Source organism: Alosa sapidissima, chromosome 1 (genome assembly GCF_018492685.1).
Source record: "Alosa sapidissima isolate fAloSap1 chromosome 1, fAloSap1.pri, whole genome shotgun sequence".
NCBI lineage: Eukaryota > Metazoa > Chordata > Actinopteri > Clupeiformes > Clupeidae > Alosa > Alosa sapidissima.
In genome coordinates this window covers 44,790,972-44,812,120 of record NC_055957.1, presented here as the reverse complement: position 1 = coordinate 44,812,120, position 21,149 = coordinate 44,790,972, and the positions used below count along the sequence as shown (strand labels likewise).

At 42.9% G+C, this 21,149-nt stretch overlaps 1 protein-coding gene and 1 non-coding gene across 2 annotated transcripts; both read right to left on the bottom strand.

Annotated features, from left to right (window-relative positions):
* Positions 1-385: 385 nt before the first annotated feature.
* On the bottom strand, positions 386-15,780 carry LOC121721873 (zonadhesin-like). Its single transcript, XM_042108592.1, has 26 exons — positions 15,618-15,780; positions 15,472-15,524; positions 14,965-15,054; positions 13,886-14,154; positions 13,066-13,147; positions 12,396-12,796; positions 11,587-12,145; positions 11,089-11,288; positions 10,444-10,824; positions 9,813-10,099; positions 8,636-8,901; positions 7,957-8,010; positions 7,719-7,856; positions 7,055-7,311; positions 6,443-6,527; positions 6,241-6,315; positions 5,986-6,123; positions 5,488-5,744; positions 5,312-5,396; positions 4,060-5,085; positions 3,657-3,865; positions 3,150-3,303; positions 2,551-2,888; positions 1,698-1,827; positions 1,317-1,485; positions 386-763 (listed from the first exon to the last, which is right to left on the bottom strand). The coding sequence occupies exons 1-26, from the start codon at positions 15,692-15,694 to the stop codon at positions 730-732; spliced, it is 5,814 nt and encodes a 1,937-aa protein (XP_041964526.1). The 5' UTR covers positions 15,695-15,780; the 3' UTR covers positions 386-729.
* Positions 15,781-18,044: 2,264 nt separating this feature from the next.
* trnal-cag lies at positions 18,045-18,127 on the bottom strand. Its single transcript has one exon. It is a non-coding gene; the product is annotated as a tRNA-Leu (tRNA).
* Between the last annotated feature and the right edge of the window lie 3,022 nt (positions 18,128-21,149).

Sequence of the window (21,149 nt, the reverse complement as noted above, 5' to 3'; positions counted from 1 at the left end):
GCACTCGGAACAGGACACAAGAGGTTAAGTGTGTGGGTAAGCACACCATGCACCTCAGCCTTGTCTGCCTTACACAAACAACAGTGGGTTGTTGTCAACCCATCTGCGGTCGGATCACATTACAACGGATTTTCACAGTCCCTTATTGTTTAATGTTTATTGTTTTCTACTGCAAGTGTTTCCTAGAGAAAGTATTTCCTAGAGAATGGAATTCCATTTGTGGTGGTTGGTTTGCAGAATTAACTTGAATGCGACAGTTTTTAACAAATTAGCACAGCGTGGTTATGATGCTAACCAAATTTAAGCACAATTTAGTACAACCTGGAAAATCATTGTGTGGTGGTCAGTGTTGATATTGTGGTGGGCCGCCACAAATAAGTCAATGTATGGGAAACACTGGTATTCATGATGTTAAATAGTTCACATAACAGTCATACAGACACCATTTAAGAAACTAAATGTAAAGACATGTGACATTATCACTTTATTTGATGAAAATACTTATAATGTATACAAAGCATCTCACATCTACTATAATGTAAGGTATATAATGACTCTAATGTACAATAGACTATGGAACATAAGGAAATCTTAAAAGGAAATATTACAAACAAAAATAAACTGGATTTTTAACTGAAAGCACTAGTGTATATGTGACACACTTAAGTTATATTTATGTTAAAGGAAAAAGAAGTATGAAATCCATGCCATTGGCCTGTAGATGTTCTCTCAGGGTCGAGACAAACCACGCCTTGCTGATCGCCTGGATAAAGAGAAAACCCATATGATCAAAGACTAATAGCATCAGAAAATGGCCTCACATTTCTACTCTCCTCAGGTCACAAGGGAAGGAGCATCACAAGACCATGACTCAGCTTGCTTTGTGCACTGCATTTGGACTTCTAGTGAGGAGTGGACCATTTGGATTTGAACAAATGAATCTGAAGTTTGTTTGTTTGGATTGTGTTTGAATTTGCTTTCCAATGCTGTTAGTTAAGATGTTTTACACATCCGTGATATGAAGCCTAATATCAGTACAGTTATAAACATATATGTATTTCTTAAAGGTTTTTCTTACATTATTAATGATTATAGCATTTAAACCATAAATTAAGCACCTGTTGCAAGTCTGAATAATGTGACAGGTGTGTACACATGTGCAGGTGTATGTGTGTGTGTGTGCGCGTGCATGCGTGCGTGCATCTCTGTTTGTGTACATGAGTTTGTGTATGTTTATGTTTATACATGTGTTTGTGGACATGTTTTTGTGTACATGTGTGTGTGTGTGTGTCTGCGTGCATATTTGCCCCGTTTACCTCCATCTTATATTCAGCCTCTCCTCTGTCACTCTCCAACTCTCTCCAAATTCCTTAACACGTTTGGCCTGGCTGCCATCTGGCTTCATCATGTCGTTCTTCTTCTTGCCGTCAAAGTTCCCACACAGTCCTCCCACTCTCCTCTTGTATGTGTGTGGCAGGATGATCTCTGCAGCATTACAATGACAGCACAAAACAATCAATCGGTTTTGTCCAAACTGAATGAGCTCAAGGGCGTAAAAATGGTTGTTATAATACACTAGAGTGAGTGGTTTGGAATTAACCCTTGAAGGCATCACTGTTGGAAATTCAAGAAAGGTTTCTTTATTACTAATAACTTTATATATGGATAGCTGATATGAATGTTGTGATCTTATTTACCAGTTTTGCCAATTCCATTAAACTCTACAGAGAATCCAAAGTCTGTTTTAAGGTAGATGCGAGAGGATCGCTGAAGGACCTTGAGACCTGTGGTTGGTGATACTGGTGGTTGAGACCTCATACCATCCACCTGCACGAGAGAGAAAGAGAGAGAGAGACTTCACATTCAGTATCACAGTTGCTTATGTGTGCTTATCTCACAGCATTTTTCATGCATGGTGATGTACATATAAAACAACAGTTAATCAGAAAGACCAGCAGAGGGCAGTATGCTTCCTTTACCTTTCCATGTTTGAATGTAATTTATTCTAGATGCCTATTTAAAGGTACTTTATGAATGACCCTGTAACATTTATTTGTCTGCAGCTGCATTTTGAAGTTTAGTCAAACGTGTATTAGAAGTAAATTATATTTAGAAGGTAACACCTGGTGAAGAAAAGTCCAGAGTACCATGTTTTATTGACACCTGGCAGAACCTGGAGAGTTGACTGAAGGCCAATGTACCAGGTAAGCAGTGATTGCAGTTTAACAGAGAATCACCTCACAACTGCTGCTGCAACACTACCGCATCATTCTAACACTTCTTATCTCACTTATCTGAGTCACATAGACGATGGCATTCAGGTCACAGATCACAAGTTTGATCACAGACACACGAAAGTACTGTTCACGGAAGAACATTCCCGACAAAGACCGGAAAATAAAAATATATTACTTCGCCAAGAACAGTGTGACCTATGACCCAACCATGCACTAGGTAAAAAACATGTAGTTGGTGTGAAAAATCTGTCAAGACAAAACAGTGCTGCACTGAGACCATTCCAAAGGCACAGTCCAATGTTGTATGACTTACATAAAGTTTCCTGTTCTTCTTAAACTCCACAGTGTGGTTGTAGACTCTGATCTTTAGCTCCCTTGGGAAGCCACTGTCTCCATGTTCATTGCTGCCATCCTCCTCACTGCTGTCGTCTCTTCCTCTGCTGTCATGGTCATCATCATGGTCTTCCTCGCTGCTGTCCCCATGCTGATCATTCTTTATTCGGTTGATGCCCTCAACATAGACGTCGGGGAGGTTCTTTGGCAGACCAATTGATTGGACCAGGACATAAGAGTGGGTCCCCTCAAAGTCATGCTTCATGTCGTCGAACGTTCTGTACTCGGGGTCTTCCTCAATAGTGCACTCACTGAAGTCTGTCAGAAAATATGGCAAACAGTTGTTTTGAGAACGTGGCATTTGTGTGGTTAAAGATTCTACAGGCTTCATCCATAACATGTACTCTGAAAAAGCTATCTAACCTATAAAGTGCAGAAGAGTCCACAAAATGTGTTGAATGCATGTGTTTACAGCAGATTCGTTTATGCAGACACGATGACAAGTGAGGCATGTATTTCTATCAGTATGTGTGCTACTTGTAATCAGTATTCTATCAGTCTTTGCCCTCCCATGTTTACCTGTGGACTTGCACGTGTATTCTCCCTCTCCATCCATATAGCAGATGTCATCTCCGTCACACTCATCATCGTCACACTCAATGTGTCCTTCACCATCATCCTCCTCACACTCACACCTCTTCTCACAGTGATCTGTGTACCAGACCTCATCAAACTGGAATGACAACAGAATACAAGTTTGCTGTGACTGCTTAGCATTGTGACATTTAAGATAAGTTCAGCTAAGACTTTTTAGTGAATTAATTTAGTTATGGCTAAGTTCTCAAAATGATAATGTTTGTAGCCCCAGACATATTTAGCTGGCAAAGCAATCCCAACTAATGGAACAAAATGTGTTGTATGTAATATTTTGTTTATGCCTGTCTCCTCATTCTCCTGAATGTTTTGTCCAAACACACAGACACACACACACACACACACACACACACACACACACACACACACACACACACACACACACACACAAACACACACATTGTGGATAATTATCACTAATTTGTCACTTACATAATGGTTCTGTCCTTTGTTGTCCTGGCAGCCACACTTTCGGATGGGCACACACACTCTGTCCTTGAGCACAAAGCCGTCATTGCACACACAGCCCCCCACACATGGTTCATTTGTGTCGCAGTGGGGAGAGCCGTGCAGGTGCTTACAGGTGGGCTGGCAGGCAGGCATGCAGTCAGTGAAGTGGCTATTCTTTGGACACGATGGGGCTGCACAGAATAAGGACACAAGGACATTAGTGTGCTCTGATATCCACAGATCTGTGTAGAAACTAGTGCTTGTAGTCAAATTGTTTGTGACATTAAGAGATTTTCAGAAACAAGCCATGATAAAAAATAGTTGAACGACATTGTATAATTTGCAAAGGGTAGGGTGAACGTGATTTCAGGAAGTTAAGACGTACTTGGCTCTGGAGTGGTTGGTGCAGATGTGGTGGGTTTGACTGTTGGGGGAGCTGGGGTTTCTGGGTTTACTGGAGGAGGTGCTGGTGTCTCTGGATTAACTGGTGGTGCTGGTGTCTCTGGATTTACTGGAGGTGCTGGTGTCTCTGGATTAACTGGTGGTGCTGGTGTCTCTGGATTTACTGGAGGTGCTGGTGTCTCTGGGTTAATTGGAGGTGCTGGTGTCTCTGGATTAACTGGTGGTGCTGGTGTCTCTGGATTAACTGGTGGTGCTGGTGTCTCTGGATTTACTGGAGGTGCTGGTGTCTCTGGATTAACTGGTGGTGCTGGTGTCTCTGGATTTACTGGAGGTGCTGGTGTCTCTGGGTTAATTGGAGGTGCTGGTGTCTCTGGATTAACTGGTGGTGCTGGTGTCTCTGGATTTACTGGAGGTGCTGGTGTCTCTGGATTAACTGGTGGTGCTGGCGTTTCTGGATTACTTGTAGGAGGTGCTGGTGTCTCTGGATTAACTGGAGGTGCTGGTGTCTCTGGATTTACTGGAGGTGCTGGTGTCTCTGGGTTAACTGGAGGTGCTGGTGTCTCTGGGTTAACTGGAGGTGCTGGTGTTTCTGGATTTACTGGAGGTGCTGGTGTTTCCGGGTTAACTGGAGGTGCTGGTGTTTCAGGATTAACTGGTGGTGCTGGTGTTTCTGGATTAACTGGAGGTGCTGGTGTTTCTGGGTTAACTGGAGGTGCTGGTGTTTCTGGATTTACTGGAGGTGCTGGTGTTTCTGGATTAACTGGAGGTGCTGGTGTTTCTGGATTAACTGAAGGTGCTGGTGTTTCTGGGTTAACTGGAGGTGCTGCCGTTTCTGGATTTACTGGAGGTGCTGGTGTCTCTGGGTTTACTGGAGGTGCTGGCGTTTCTGGATTAACTGGTGGTGCTGGTGTTTCTGGATTAACTGGAGGTGCTGTTGTCTCTAGCATGACTGTAGTTGCTGAGATATTTACACTTGAAGTGGGAGAAGGGGAAACTGGTTTCACTAAGTCTTTGTGATGAAATGAAAAAGGAGACAGACAGAAGCAACACAAGATTATTAAAGGATCTGAATAATTCCTTTTGACAGTCATTAACTGAGATGTGTAAGTCGCTTTGGATAAATGCTTCTGCCAATGAATAAATGTGGAAGAGACATTATTAAAATTCCATGATATTCCAGACATTCCATGACCCATGGGAACCCTGTCAATTTTATTCTGTAAGGTGTTAAATACCTGCGCAGGAACCACGATAAAGTGAGATATCGTCCACGGCCACATCAGAGAGTTCGGTTGTTCCTCTGCGTCCCTCTAAAATTATCTAGAGTGAACAAAGTAATGATATGTAACATATTTTGACCTTTTATGTATTATCAATTGTACATGGTAGTGACCATGAAAGCTTTAGTCACCTGAAATGGGCCCGTAGTCATCAGGTCAATCTCTGCTTTATGCCATTTATCTCCTTGGTTGTTCCTCTTGGTCCAAACTCCTTGTGTCAGTCGGTCCTCCAAAAGATGCACGCTTAGGCCCATGGTGTCTGCTGTGCCATACATGTGGTACCAGAACTGAAGACACTGGGGACCCGGATCAGAACATTCTCCACTCAGGATGCGAGCTGTGTCACCGTTATGCACTCCGTCTCCTTCAACATATAGGTAATGGCCACCTGGAAAGCATATGATTGACCTTTAGGAATGACTTTAAAGAGCAAGTCCATATCATGTCTTCATATCCAGAATTGGAACCACTTTGACATTTGAATTGTTTCAAATGGACAAGGTGACTGGGTCTCATTTGCTGTGGTTACAGGGATAGTATACTTACATGATTGATATGCATAGACAATCATGAGATTGTGTTATTCAAGTTATGTAAAGTAGAATATAGTTGTGAGTAAATGTTGTTACCTCCACTGGTGTGATCTGAGGAGGGACCTGTCATCAGAGTAGGGGTGGAGCCACTCTGCCATGTCCAATCAAAACTGTCAGTGGGCAGCTGGTGCCATGAACAGAGGCTATTGTCGAAATTACAGGCGATGTCACAGACTGTGGGAGACGTGAAACACATTTGAATTGAATGAGTACTGCATGTTGCTGAGGGCATGTTCTATACTCTGATGGCTTATTAAGCCTACATAAGGATTCCTGATGTGCAAAACTTACCTGGGTGGGGATTTCCTGAGTTTCCATTTGTCACAGGGGGCAGTGTGGTAGGGTTTATGTCTGTGCTCGATGAATCTTTTTTTGGAGATAAAAAATTACAAATACGGGTCATTTTTTCTGAAATGTAAAGAAAAAACTACAGTATAACTACACTGAGATCGAAATTAGTGAAGAGTGTTTCATTCATAACCTCTGACCTCACCTCCACATCCTCCATATGTTATCGAGACATCATCCAGTGCCACGTCAGACAACTCAGTGGAACCTCTGATTGCTTCCACAATGATCTACAGGGCACAGACATGCACCTTGTGAAAATAAGGTTTTGAACTCTTGCTGGACAAAACAGTGCTGGAATGTAATGAAATGTAATCCTTGACAACAGTGCTAGCAGCAGTTTGGAACAGATAATCTTATCTTTAGACTGCTGATGTGGAAGAACCTTTTCAATCCAACAGAGCATTATTATAATATAGAACCAATCATTTCAAGGCAGACATCAGATGACTGACTCAGAGGAATCAGGCATGGTGCAAAATAACTGGTGTGTTAGCAGCAACAACACCACCACTGTTTATTCTTTGATATATCTAAAAAGCTATGTTTATTCATGTTAGTATTTGGCAATAAAGAATATCAAGAACAATATAGACATTCAGACTACTGACTGGCAAAATCAATGCAGACTGATGAGAATAAGCTGTACAGGACAGGAGACTGTTATCCTATCCTTTTGCATATCTACTAGATACAGTAAGTGTAACCTGCCAGTGTGTCATCAGTTCCCATATACTTCTTCAGAGTGGACTCTCACCTGAAACGGCCCGGACACCTTAATGTTCACCTTCGCCTCTTGCCAGTAGTTGCCCTGGTTGTTGAGTTTGGACCAGACCTTTGTGGCCTTGTTGTCAACCAGCTGGTAGACGTTGAGCGCCATAAGGAAGGACGTGCCGTACATGTGGTACCAGAAGCGCAGGCAGTGGTCGCCTGGCACGGTGCACGCCGGGCTCATCATACGGGCCGAGTCGCCATGGACCCCGTCGTCACCTTCCAGGTGCATGTAGTAGCCACCTGCGAAGCGAGGAGGTAATTAGGAACTGAACTACAATTGAGCAAAGGAGAATGCATGTCATTGAGGGCACGAAAAGCTTGAGTTGCTGCAGCCAACTCCTAGAGCAGCCAGGCAGCTACAGTGCTACACGGGGGCATGATTATGATTATTATTATTTATTTGTTTTCGTACCGACAGCATTCGGTGACCTCGAGAAACAGAGATATGTGAAAAATGCCAGAATTCTCTTTTAAAGTAATCCAGTGCAAATGATGTTTACCCTACAGTTGTGGATAATTTTTAAATGGTGCTGGAAAGGCACCATTCTCCCTATTACAAGTTAGTTTACTATCAAAATGACTTTGAAGCTCTTGTATTAAGGTAAAAACTTCCATAGGATGCCGTTGATAGCACATGGGGGGCTTACTTCCTGTTGTGTGATCACTGGATGGTCCGGTGAGGTCCGAATGGGTGGAGCCTGAGTGTCTGGTCCAATCAAAACTGTCCTGCACAAGCTGATGCCATCCACATTCATCAATGTCAAAATTGCAGTTTAATGGGCAATCTGTAATTAAAACAGAAATAATATAGTTGAGTGGGTAGTCCTGTCTTTTCTCACAGTCATGATCATTTGAATAGTTGTATTGAAATGTGAGAGTGCTTACGAGCTGGAGATGGGGTGGTTGGAGTTGTTGTAATTGGTATGGTTGTGGCTGTGGCTGTAAAGAAAGCCACAGCAAAACAGCGGTCAATCATTTTTATACACATAATGACAAGAATGAGGAGTGGTTAGTACAATGGAATGAATTCTGACTAATACAATGTTGAGATACTCATGGCAAGTCAGTAAAATATAGGGTTACACTTTACTTGAGAGTTTCGACATAAGAGTGACACGACAGTGGCATGAACGTGTCATAAACAAGTCATGAACGTTTATGACATAACGCTTCTGTCATTAAGTGTCATTCGGTTTTTGTCTCGGGTTAACAAGTTAGGTTAGGAATGAGGTTAGGGTTAGAGTTAGAGTTAGGGTTAGGATTAGGGTTAGGGTTAGAGGTTAGGATTAGGGTTAGGGTTAGGGTTAGGGTTCATGTGTAATAAGAGTGTCATGTGTTCATGACAGTGTCATGTCACGCTTATGTCGATACTGTCAAGTAAAGTGTTACCAAATATCGTCACCTTCCTAAAATAATGGCATTTAGTCATTTTTTAACTTTTTTTTTGCCTAAATCATCATTCAACTTCTTTGTGTTTTCCAAAAAACCTGAAAAAAAAATGACTTATGCCATTATTAGGAAGGTGACGATATGGAAGTTGAATGCAGTTGAAGTAGCAGCTCACCACAGATGGTGTCTTTACTCCAGTCCCCCAGCGCCACCCCGTTTATCTCGCAGGCTCTCACATAGGACTCCAGCGAGGCACAGAGCTTGTCCAGGTCCCCGATGGTGGCACAGTGGTCGTACACACAGCTGTCCACATAAATCTGTGGGGGCACGAACATGTGGCAGGCCATGAAAGTGTCCCCGAACATCTTACGACACTCCTGGAAACCCTGCTGCTGCAGCTCGGGGGGGCAGGTTGGCTGCACGGCGGATTCGTCTGTGCAACTGTTTGATGGACAAACAAACAGCCAGTACAAGTGAGCACTTGGTTAAAGGTTGTATCAGCGATAGCGGGGATACGTCACTTCTGTTGATGTTCAAACAAAACAGAGAGCTAGCTCGCTACTCCCTCCCCTACCCCTCCCTCCCGTGCAATTAAAACTCTCCTAAGCGCGCATCTCATCGGTTATTGGTTGAAACACTTTATTTTGCCTTTAAGTAGGTTGCCAACCCTTCTAGCAATTGTTTTTGTGTACAGATCTCGGAGCCTAGGCTGCCTACAGAGACACGTTTTTTTGAAGGCCTGCTTATGGGGCAGCTAGCGGATCGTTAGTAAAGATTAGATGAATGTGATCATTTATGTTTGGGCCTTTTTTGGGCCTGAAATCGCTGATACAACCTTTAAACCTAACACATCAGCTTATCATATACAGTAAAAAAAAGTGTCAGCCAGAAAACAAATAATGTTTTTTTTTTTTTTTTTTTTAAACCATACAAAATAAGTTTACCTTCATACAGATGAATAGATATAATGGTATGTTACATCTATAATATACTGCTCAAAAAAATTAAGGGAACACTTACAGTTTTCCACAATTGTTAAAACACATTTTTTGAAACCTTCCACCCTTTTCTCCATTCTCCAACTACATTCACATAATGTCTGACGGTTATTGCAAAATAAAACACTCACCTCAAAAGTTTCACATGCTAAGAACCAAACAGTGTCAGAGTACCGATCCACTGGATGGTATGATTGAAGTGTTCCCTTATTTTTTTTTAGCAATATAGTATAGTGCACGCTATAGTATAGTAAAGTGCACGCTGACAATAAGTATACCCTTAGATGGCCGTTGTGAACAACTTACAAGCTACAGTAGAAGAGGGAAGAGATGCACACAGATAAAGTAACTCACGTCCAGTCGGTGTCTGCCACCTTCCAGCTGTTCCCAAACGGGCCTGGCCTGCCGAGGAGCTCTCCGTCGGGGGTCACAAAATCATCAAACTGGCTGCCAGAGTACGTGCCACATAGGCCACATATCTGCCCCTTGTAGCGTTCATCCACTTGGAGGAAGAGACGGTTCTCGCCGTCAAAGAGGAGGGACAGTCCAAAGTCAGTGTGCAGGTGAACATAGGTTCCATTAAAGGATATGTCGATGGCAGCGCTAGGTGCCATAGGTGGGAAAACCTCAGCTCCGTTTACCTGTCATTCAGACACAACACAGAAGCAGGTGAGAGAGATGAACAGGTAAAGACGAGGCAAGTCGTGCTACAATAACTTTAACCTATAAAATAATTTTGTAGTTCTATGAAACACAATCTTGCTATATTCATGGACCTACTGCTTGGCAAAATATTTCATGCTGATGTTAACCACCTTATTGGCTTTTGAAGGACATTCAAGTGTCTCTGACACAGACATAAATGAATAATGATACTTTGAGACAAAAAAAACTTTTTTATGAGATTCTAAAAGCACTTTCTAGTGTTTCACTGTGACAGTCTCAATATAAAACCACTTAATAGTGAGTTGCAAGGCCGACTCACATAAACTCTTTTGCCCATCCTCATGGCGATGTGGAGGCCGTCCAACTCGAGGGCCACAGACTCCAGTGCTGACCAGGTGGAACGCACAGAGTTCTGGTTGCGGGTCGTCACAGTAAATTGAACAGGCGTGGGGCCGCACGTCTTTGCCAGCGTGTAGTTGCAGCCGCCCTGGAAGTTGTAGGCCTTGCCGTCGAAGGTGATGTAATGGGGGTCACCGTAGACGTAACAGGTGACCAGCTCAGATGGCTCGCAGCCCATGACCCCGTACCTGACCTTGCAGACTTGGTCGGCGGAGCAGGATGAGGCAGAGCACAGGACATTGTCCTGGCCCATGCACTGGCAAAGCCTGTCACACTGCCCTGCCATGAACGTCATGCCTTTCTAATAACAAAGATAAGATATGGCAGATATAAACCCAACGGTAACACATCCTTTGAACTTCCAATTCAGCTTTGTTTTTTTCCATGTTGGTCTTCATCTGGATGCCTTCACCATATCACTCCATCTAATTATTATCACTATCAGTGAACATGCTATCAATTTCTTTCAACATCACCACAAGTGAGCCTCACTGATGTTGTGCGTATGATTGTTAATGATCTGTGTCTTGGCAATAGCCATGTGTGTTAAAGACCAGTGGCTCACCTCGTAGTGTTCCCCGTCCACCCAGCAGCCACAGTCCTGGGCGGGCACACAGCTCCCTGCGCTCAGCATGAAGCCAGGGTCACACTCGCACCTCTCCTCACACTGCCCTCCGCAGGACTCTGCCACGTCCATGCTGGAGCAGACCTCGGGGCAGCCACTAGCACAGGCGTTATAGTGGCTGTTCTCAGCACACACCAGAGCTGGACAGGGACAGGAGAGAGATGGACCTTCACTTGGGTGGTTTTAGTATAGTCGACACATAATCAATGCATAATCAAAGGGAAGAAGAGGCATAGGATGCAGCGCCAGGTGTTCCTGCACAGCTGTTAGAGTCATCACATGTTTTGGTTATATTTCTCACTAAAGATGAATTCACACTGAATGCATCTAATAAGATGGAATTGCAAATTTACAGTGCACCTATATATTGGTCTGTTTTTATTTGTCATATCATGTGTTTGTTCTTTTGATGGGTTAGACATGCTGTGCAGTACATACGGCAGAACGTGCTGTTTCTCCACTGGGGCACGGTGATGCCGGCCTGGCGACAGGTGATGGCGTAGGTGTTGAGCAGGTCGCACAGGGTCTCCGGGTCCCCGTGGGTGGTGCACATGTCCAACACACAGCTGGCAATGAAGCTCTCGGCACTCAGGGCTTCCGAGCAGGCGGCGAACGGCCCGTCGGCGGCCAGGACGGCGCCACAGTAGGGCTCCGATGCGTACTCCAGCATCTCCTGGCCCCGGCACACGCTGGGCAGGATGGGCGCGTCGCACCGAGTACTGCTGCTCTGCCAACTCTGGCCCAGGGTGTCTGCGTCGGCCGCCAGCAAGCCGTCTGGCCGAATGAAGTCATCCTCTTTGATGTGGTTGAAGTTGCCGCACATGCCGCAGAGCTTGCCCAAGTACTGGCCGGGAACCGTCACCCGCACCTCCCCAGAGGCGTGGTAGGACACGGTCAGGAGGAAGTCTGTCATCAGAATCACTTTGGCTCCTTTTTTTTTGATTGTGATAGTCCCTCCACTCAGGCTCAAGGGAAGACTTCTCCACATGCCATTCACCTGAAACCCATCAATGCTTGTGCTCAGTGTGAGCAAGAATACCATATCTCTACCAATATCTGCATATTCTGAGTTCTCACTTAAAAGGCAGAGATATTAAAAAAAACAGCTTGTTGAGTTCTGGATTGAGAGGTTTAATTATTCCTTTCCTGCTGACATTTACAGAGTAATTTCTCGCCTTGCGAGACGACTGGGAATCCAACCTATGGCTAATTTGAATGAGAGAGTTCACTGTCACCACGAGACTCACCATAACTCTTTTAAACTCCTTCCTCAGCATGGACAGGTGGACACCCTTTAGGTCCACGTTCACCTGCTGGACAGATGAGACAGACGAGTTCCCCTGCTGCTCGTTCTCCGCCTCCACGATGAAGGGTAGAGGCTGCTCTGTCGCTCCCTCAGTGCACGTCTTGGCCAGGATGTAGGTGCAGGGCCCCACGAAGCCGAAGTTGACCCCGTCAAAAGTGGTGTAGCGAGGCTTGCTGTGGGCAACACAGGTGCCGGAGGGTTCCGAGCTGCCGGTTGGGGCCGACTGGACACAGGTGTGTCCCTCTGGGCAGGTGGCCGGGGAACACGAGAGTCGGCCCCCGCTGCACACACAACGGGTGGCCTCATCTGTCCAGAACTCACTCCCATCCTGACACTGCACCCCTGCAAATCAGACATTTGAAAAAAAATATTTAAAATCAAATGAATACATTTTAAATTAAATAAAAATTAAATTTGAATATCTACAATTTCTGCAGCAAGGACTATTGTTCAAAATGTATGATTTATTTTTCAGTATAACTTTTTTTACTGAATTTTTATTTATTTTTTTGTAAAAAAATCCTATTAACCTGACTTCAACAGCCTGTTTAAATCTGAACTATTACATAATGACTTCAATGTAACTACACAGATGTACAAAAATTACATACCACACTGTCCTTTCCTGATTCCAACTTTATCAATGGCAACCTTCCCATCCTCGGGAAGATCTTGGGCCATCTCAAATACCACCTGACAAAGACAAAGACCTGTTATACTCCTATTGCCGTGCCCTGTTCAAATATGTGCAGAAGTCTAACAGAACTGTGCCGTAGCACCACTGGAATGAAGACAGTTTTACAGGATTGCATTTTCTCAGTCATAAAACACTTTGTCTTGCCATCACCTAGATGTCAAATCAACGTATAGCCCCTATAGGTAAACAGAGGATATGTATAGCTCTTAACCTCAGGAGTACAGGAACACTTATATCATACTATACTGTTTAACAGCCATTATTCTGTTGCATGCTACCATAATGGATACATCAGTGCATACATACAGAAGGGTGTAGCCTACCTATCATTATGTCATATACAATCTGAGCCCATTATCTCTTTGACTCTACTGAACTACAGAGGGAGATAAGCTGAAAGGAGGGACAGGTACATGCTGTGATACTAATATAACAGCCACTCCCTGGAACACCCCTCCTGTCCATGCCAGCTCCTGAAGCAATGTGTTGGTTAGCTGGAGTTGTTTGTGGATCGATCCAAGCTACTTTGTTTTTTCCCCCATTTGCTGAGCCAAGACTGTGTAACACTTATTGTGACTGTGTAACTCAGGCTTATTGAGACAGCATGCAGAACAGACCGCGAGAGCACCATGATGAGATATTTTATCCACCAAAATGGATTAAAAGTGTATTGGATAAGCATGGCGGATTTCATCTTTACACTGTAATTGAGTGTTTATAGTAGGTCATCATACCTGCATGCCCATCTCCTCTGACTGCCCCAGGGGAAGGAACTCTTGCCTCCAGGCATCGGTGTCCTCCGCGGTGGACGAGCTCCACAGCTGTGTCTCCCCTGTGTCTGTGTCTGCACGCCTCAGGAGGACCCTCAGCTCTGTGCTGTTGTGGCCAGCTGGCACGTGGTACCAGAACTCCAGGCACGACTCCTCGGACGCGTTAAAGACGTCACTCTCCAGTCGGCCAGAGGGGCTCATTACAGAGTCATCCATCACAAGGTGGAACTCCCCTGAGAAAGGCATTACAGGCATTACATTTAGACATAATCACTAGATGTACCTCACAGAGATGGAGAGAGAAAAAAAACTTTAACAAAACCAATATATATGTTGCTCGTGCTTCAACGGGGTCATGATAATGAACACTCTGAGAACATTCCGGAAGGGTCATCATTCATTCGAGCTCTCTCAGCTTCTTGTGCTACACTATTCTGATTTTTATCTCAGTGTTAAACATACTTCCATTACTTTATAAGGTGTCATAAATTAAACTGTCTATTGCTTTTGAACATACCCAAGAATTGGGTGTGTTAAGCTCATACTTCCTCATATTTGACCTCAGGTTCAATTGAAATGACTTTCAAAGTCTATTTCTGTTTCTGTTTCATGTCTGACAGTGTCAAAAAGAGAACTTTCAAGGATGTGATTAATGGTTCTATCAAGGTGAGCATTCTCGTTAATTTTGCCTGTTGGCTTTGTGAAATAAAACCTACTGAGTAATAGATAGATAACAATCCATCATAAAAGATTATTACCATAGCTGCAACATGCCATAGATGTGTTACGTACATGGTGTCTCACACTTTTTTTTGGTTATGATCTTTCTATAAGCAACTAAGCAATAAGCAAAATGCGCAATTTCACTACCCTGGAAATCCAGAGTTCTCGCGAGAGCACAATGGAATTGTCTCTGCGAGACACTCTGGCAAAGAGCAATGATGATTTCACAGCAAAGACAGTAGATATAATGTCCTTGTATCTCTACCATAGAAATGAAATATTCTTTGATAAAGTCTTGTTTTGTCATGCCATGCCAGTACCTTCTCCACTCAGCGTCCGTAACAGCCCTGCTGCACTCCAACCACAAAGTGGAGTGAGGTTCTCATTGAAATCACATTGTGTTATATATTCTAGGAAAATGAGAGAATGAATTCATAATTTTCAATAATGCGGCTATATGGTATATGTTAAGTGCAGAGACAAACAAAGTATATTCTGATAGAAATCTGTAACTGGAATCACTAAAAGATGTGTAACCTTAATAAGTGTACTTTTATAGCCATGCCTTACATATTTAATGAAATGAACACGTTTCTCATTTAATTCTAAATTAATTGCCTTTGTTCTGTTAGTAACCCTGTTATGAATGCATGTCAACATTCACTCCTTGGGAGCAATTCAGTAGTAGAAAAAATACTGTGCAACTGACCTACATTAGAACAATTCCCATTACTGTGGTTTCACAATCTGGACATATGAATTATACAGCAAGACAGAAAACATTTTGATTGGAAAATGTTAGGTTGTGGAGGTTGTAATTGCTGTACCTGCACCTGTCCTCCAATTTGGAAGTGTAACGGATGAATTGCTGTCATCAAATCTGGACCAAGTCAAGACAAACCGCACAATCAGGCAAAAAATCACCAAAACAGCCAAAAGAGTCTGAAAGACAAAAAAGGCCAGGTGTTCTCACCTCGTGTAAGCTTTCCCATGCAGGACATTCAGGCAGATCACTGCCGAGAGCAGCCACAGACCTGTGCCTCTTAGCATGATGTGCCGTCACTACTGTCCGACTGATAGCGTTCAGTGGCCAGGTGTATGTGGAGGGGGATCTGTGAGTGAGCCTTGATCCTTGCCACTCTCTCACTCTGACTAAGGAGGGAGTGGACAGTGCTTGGAGTTTTAAGGACAGCAGGGGGCCGTCAGGTGTGTGTGTGTGTGTGTGTGTGTCTGTTGCCATGTGTGTGTGATGTTGAGGTGTAGGTGGGTTTCAACAGAGGAATGATAATGAGGGGAAATTATGTCAAAACCCCACTACATACACACTAAACACATGCACACGCATACACACACATACAAACACACACCTTCAAAGGATTGAACTGAAGATATTGCTGCAAGTGTTTGTAGACAGACATGTCATAAAACACCACTGACATTTTAATGTGACTGAGGTTTGTACAGATACACACTTTACAGAGCAGGTACTGTATAGAGAGGACCGTTTCAATAGTGCAATTTGAAGGGAACATTAGTGAGGGTGTTTACAGTTAAGGGCAGGTTCATTCTTCAAAACAAGGAGTACAGGTCTGTCTCCACTATTCAGATGCATTCTTAATAAATTATCATTAATCCATGAGCATTATTATTATTAGTGGTAGTAGTATGTATAGTAGTATTTATTAAGTCTATGGTGTGAGTATGTCCAAAATGCTTTGGGCTTGCTCCATACACTGTAGAAATGTGTGATTCAACTATTTACTTCATTTACTAATCATTAATTTCATCATTAGCCCTGGGAGACATGGCAACACTGGGATTAATGCTTAACCTTGTGTATATTTATTGAGCTATTTTGGCTTGCCATTGACAATGGCAACCAGTGTTACAAGCAGTTCCCCTTTCCGAGGAAGAGAGCACCGTTCCAGTTTCACAGTTCTCCTGTCACTGGTGATTAATGAGGACCCCCTGTCTTCAGCTCAGGTTCATCAAACATGTATTATTTTGCTGAGCCTTGCAGAGGTAGGCTAAGGCCTAAAGTTATAGACCTCGACAGTCACGCCCACAGCCGATTTCGGAAGTAAGAATCCAATACAATTTCTTCATTGACATTAGTGAGGGTGTTTATTACATAGCCTACAAGGGCAGGTTCATTCTTCAGAAGCAGGGGTAGGCTACATGTCTATACAATATTCAGATGCATTCTTAATAAATTACCATTAATCCATTAGCATTATTGTTATTATTAGTAATGCTAGTAGTAGTATTATAAAGTCTATGGTGTGGCAGTTAGTTAGGCAAGTTAATAAAATGAATATGATGGTGGTCCAGATGCGGTCCATGCAGCATCAGATGACAGACTGAGCTGTGATGGCATACGAAACAGTGCTCCACCACATCTGCATTAAACCACACAGTCAACTCAATGTAAGTAAGAAAAACAAGGATGTTAATTGTTCTCATCATTGCCAGCATTGTGTAGCCTAGAAATCTAGACGCGCCCCTAGCGACCGCAAATTACATTTGCTGCCAGGGCTAGTCTAGCAACTCTCCGTTGGCTTGTGAGCTCCAGAAATCGAAACTTAATCAGGCCAATGAAATCGTGTATGGAGTCGTTAGGTGGGCTTAACATAATGATTGATGGCAGAGTTACAACGGTTTGGCTTGAATTCCCTGCTACTTGAAAACAAATAAGATGGATGTCGCTGCTGGCGAACAGTGTGACACGAGTTAAGCTTTTATTAAGTAGGCAAACGTTTGAACTAGCCAACTAGCTGGTGGGAAACGCATGGGACTCATAGCGCTGCCGCTGTCCTATTGCGTGCAGAGGGAATTTGAAAGACAACTGATTATCCCGCCCCTCGGACTGAGCACTGCGAACGATGAGTGTCCAGACACTACATTTTAATGTGGGTCTGGCTCGTCAGGCTAAGCATTGTGTATAATATGATTGTCACCTGCAGATAACTACGTTAGCATAGTTAGCTAACCGCTGCGTGCTAGCATGCTCACGTCAGAAAAGCATGGGGATCTGCACAGTAGTGTAACATTTTTATTCACCATAAATGAATAAAGTCGCAGTGGTTTTGCAATGTAGGCATGTTCCTTACATGACATGGCGCAGTGTCCTTGTAACATGCATGCAAGTCAATAGTCGCCTCCCGTCTAAGTTTGTCACCCAACAAAGCTAGATATTCATTTTTATACATGTATCTCAATGTCATACTCGTCTTTCTACGAATTCTAAATCAAGTCCGTCCTGGGCTGTAACTTTTACAGACAGTCTTAACCATTAAAGTTCTAGTCAACTCTGATGGGCATAGCAACAATAACTAAGAGGCGTGGCTTTTGCGACCGGTCAATCTCCTCATTATCTTTTTTCTTTTTTAAAAAAAGTATTTGTCAGAAGTGGGATTCGAACCCACGCCTCCAGGGGAGACTGCGACCTGAACGCAGCGCCTTAGACCGCTCGGCCATCCTGACATGTCGCATAATGCTGACGTCACTCTATAGAGAACAACAGGTCCAAAGTGAATGAAGTCTGAAGAACATACTTCTCGTCAAACGTGCAGTGATCAAGTTCAGAATTTGGACGTAATATCAAAGCGTCTGTCTCCACTTAATTCAAATATTTGAAATCAACAAACATGCAGGTTAACCTATTATTTATTATTGTTTTACCGCAGCACTACTTTGCACAATCCTGTGACAAATGTATTAGCCTACGTGAACTTAGTGTTGCCTCTCTCTCTCTACGTTAGTTAGGTCGTTTGCAAGCAGGACGAAGGGTGCTGTTTAGACGAGTTTAGTTAAAGTCAGCGTTCGTTGCGATGCTTACTGAATTCTGTAGTCCTGTAGACAGGCTTTGGGTTTTGTGGGCTATGTGTTTCATGGATCCAGCAAAAATGCACAAATCACCTGCGTGATGGTAAGTAAGTAAGTAGCCTAAGTAAGTAAAATTGATTTAAGGCACGTTCAAAATACAGTGTACACTGACCAAAGTGCCGTACAAAGTGGCAAAAAAGACAGTGCATAACACAAACACAGACACATAAGAGTACATAAATATCAAACAATCATAAATGGGCAAGAAATGCTAAGGTGAAGAATTGTGTTTTAAGCCTAGATTTAAAACTATCGATGGAGGGAGCATTTAATGGAAGGTGGCAGCTGAATGCTGTCAGAGAATCACAGACAGGGCCTTTATGCCCCTTAATGTCGTGGGTTCGATTCCCGGCTGCACTATTGTCCCCTAGGGGACTGTGGCTTTAAAAGCAGCTCTGGATGTAAGCGCATCATCTAATAGCCTGCATTAAAATAAGGTAAAATATGGTCTGTGGAAACTTAACCGCACCTAGACCTAAGTTATTTTTTAATGGACACCAGTGTTTTTGTTAACACTTAACCTTCACCAACCCTAATTTGAATCCCAAATTTCTCCCAGTGTCACTCTGGATAACTGAATAGGTAGCCTATCCTGACAGGTTGGTGTCCTATATAGATTAAAAAAAAAAAGAAAACGTCCCATCTGGATGGAACACTGCACTTCACTTCATCACTGCACTGATGAATATCTTTAGGCCATAAAACCCATGGGGTATTTACAAGCTGTGAAGACTGTGTACATGGTTACCTGATGATATGTCGCTGCATGCTTTGTGCTTTTATTCCTGTAAGAGAGGATGCAATAGGCCTATACAACAGAGATAAGAGATGTCACAGATGCCATAGGCCCAGGACGATTGCGTGAGATGAAGTGGGGCCTCCTCCCTGGGATGGTCATGTTTTTTAGCCTACTTTGTGGTTAGTCTTTTAAAGCCGTTCCAGTGTCAGCTCTGACGCCATTCATTTGAGGACGTAAGGTATCTCAAACTGTGCCAAATGTAATGATGACCTTTTTTTTTCCAAGTGAATATGATACAGGGCAATTTTGTTTTATGTATTTCATAGAATGGTGAAAGAAAACGAGACTATACAAATGTGAGGGAGTATTTTAATGTTTTTTGTACAAGGTCACTTGCTTAGAATGGGTCACCAGGCAGATTAACTTTTTTTTTCTGATGTAGTTTTCCATATGGTCTCTGTCTGAGGATGTCAGGCGTCAAGTGCCGTGAATGAACCGGAAGGAGTGTAGCTGGAGCTCCCTGTCCTCTCTGGTCTCCTCATGAAGATCTTGTAGTTGTCTTATGGCTCTACAGATGATCCACACAGCACTCTGTTTCTACAGTGCATCACCTCTGCATTACCCAGGACACATACTCAAGAAATGAAAGGAAAACGTTTATATTTTATCATTTATTTCTTCACAGTGATGCACATTCATTTGAAATACAGTCAATATGCAGTGCAATATGCATATTCATTTGTTCAAAGCAATGCCAAGTAATGCAAAATTGTATCAGCTTTCAAAAATTAAATATTAGATTAGGTATTTCCTCTTATGAACAATCTAAAACAGATGGGGCAGAAATGGGGACAAAATATGTCCAATAATGGCTGTGTTTCAAACTTGAATTCACATACTTCTGTACTTGCAATACTTAATATGAGTGCACATATTGTACAGAAGATTGTTTTGACCAACACCGTCACATTGAAGCACATGCAATGCAGTACTGTCTAGCTGGCTTCTTTGCTGTTTTCTCTATCTAGTGGTTTCCATAGCAGTTCACATAGGCATCTGCCATGGATGTCAGTGTTCAATGGGATACTCAGAACACCACTGCTCAGACAGAGACACTGTGCATGTATATGTGTGCACTGAAAGCATCAAGCCAGTTTCAAGTGGTAAGTGTGCATATACTGTACTTTGCTGGATTTAAAATAGAACTATCTATTTTCAAGATCTAAATAGCCTGGTCCCCACCTGAAATCAGACACAGTTCCAGAGAACTTCAAGCCCTGTTAAAGAAAGGCAGTGAAATTAGTGTCTTGCATTCTAAGATTTTTTATTATGATTGAATCTGTAAGTGCAAGTATTGTAGAAGTATCTGCAAGTATTGTAGAAATCCACATATTGTAATGCATCCTATTGTGTATGTAGATGCAATGTATTTATGTACATTATATGCGTATTAATCAGACCGATTGAGTGTACTTGCAAATCTGTGTAAAGATTTTGTTAAAACTCAGATCATATTTTTAAGTGTTTTTTTGTTTGTTTGTTTTCTTATACCCAGGATCTTGTGTAGATGCTGGTCTTCTATAGCTTTGGTGACTCACCACATGTAATTGAACATCCTGTGTGTATACCACTGTGCTGTTGTGGAGTTGTCATGGAAAGTCTTGGGGAGGTGAGGCATCTCAGAGAACACTGCTCACGCTCCATGAAACATTACCACAGCCAGTAACAGCCCTCTGCAAACGTCTCGAGGGCTGACAAAGTACTCAACAAATCAGACATTGCACAATGGATTCCAATACAAAGACATTTGTTTGAAAGGTATTTGGATAAATGTAGGCCGGGTCAATTACTTGAGTGTTCTGTTCACAGAGAATGTCTATT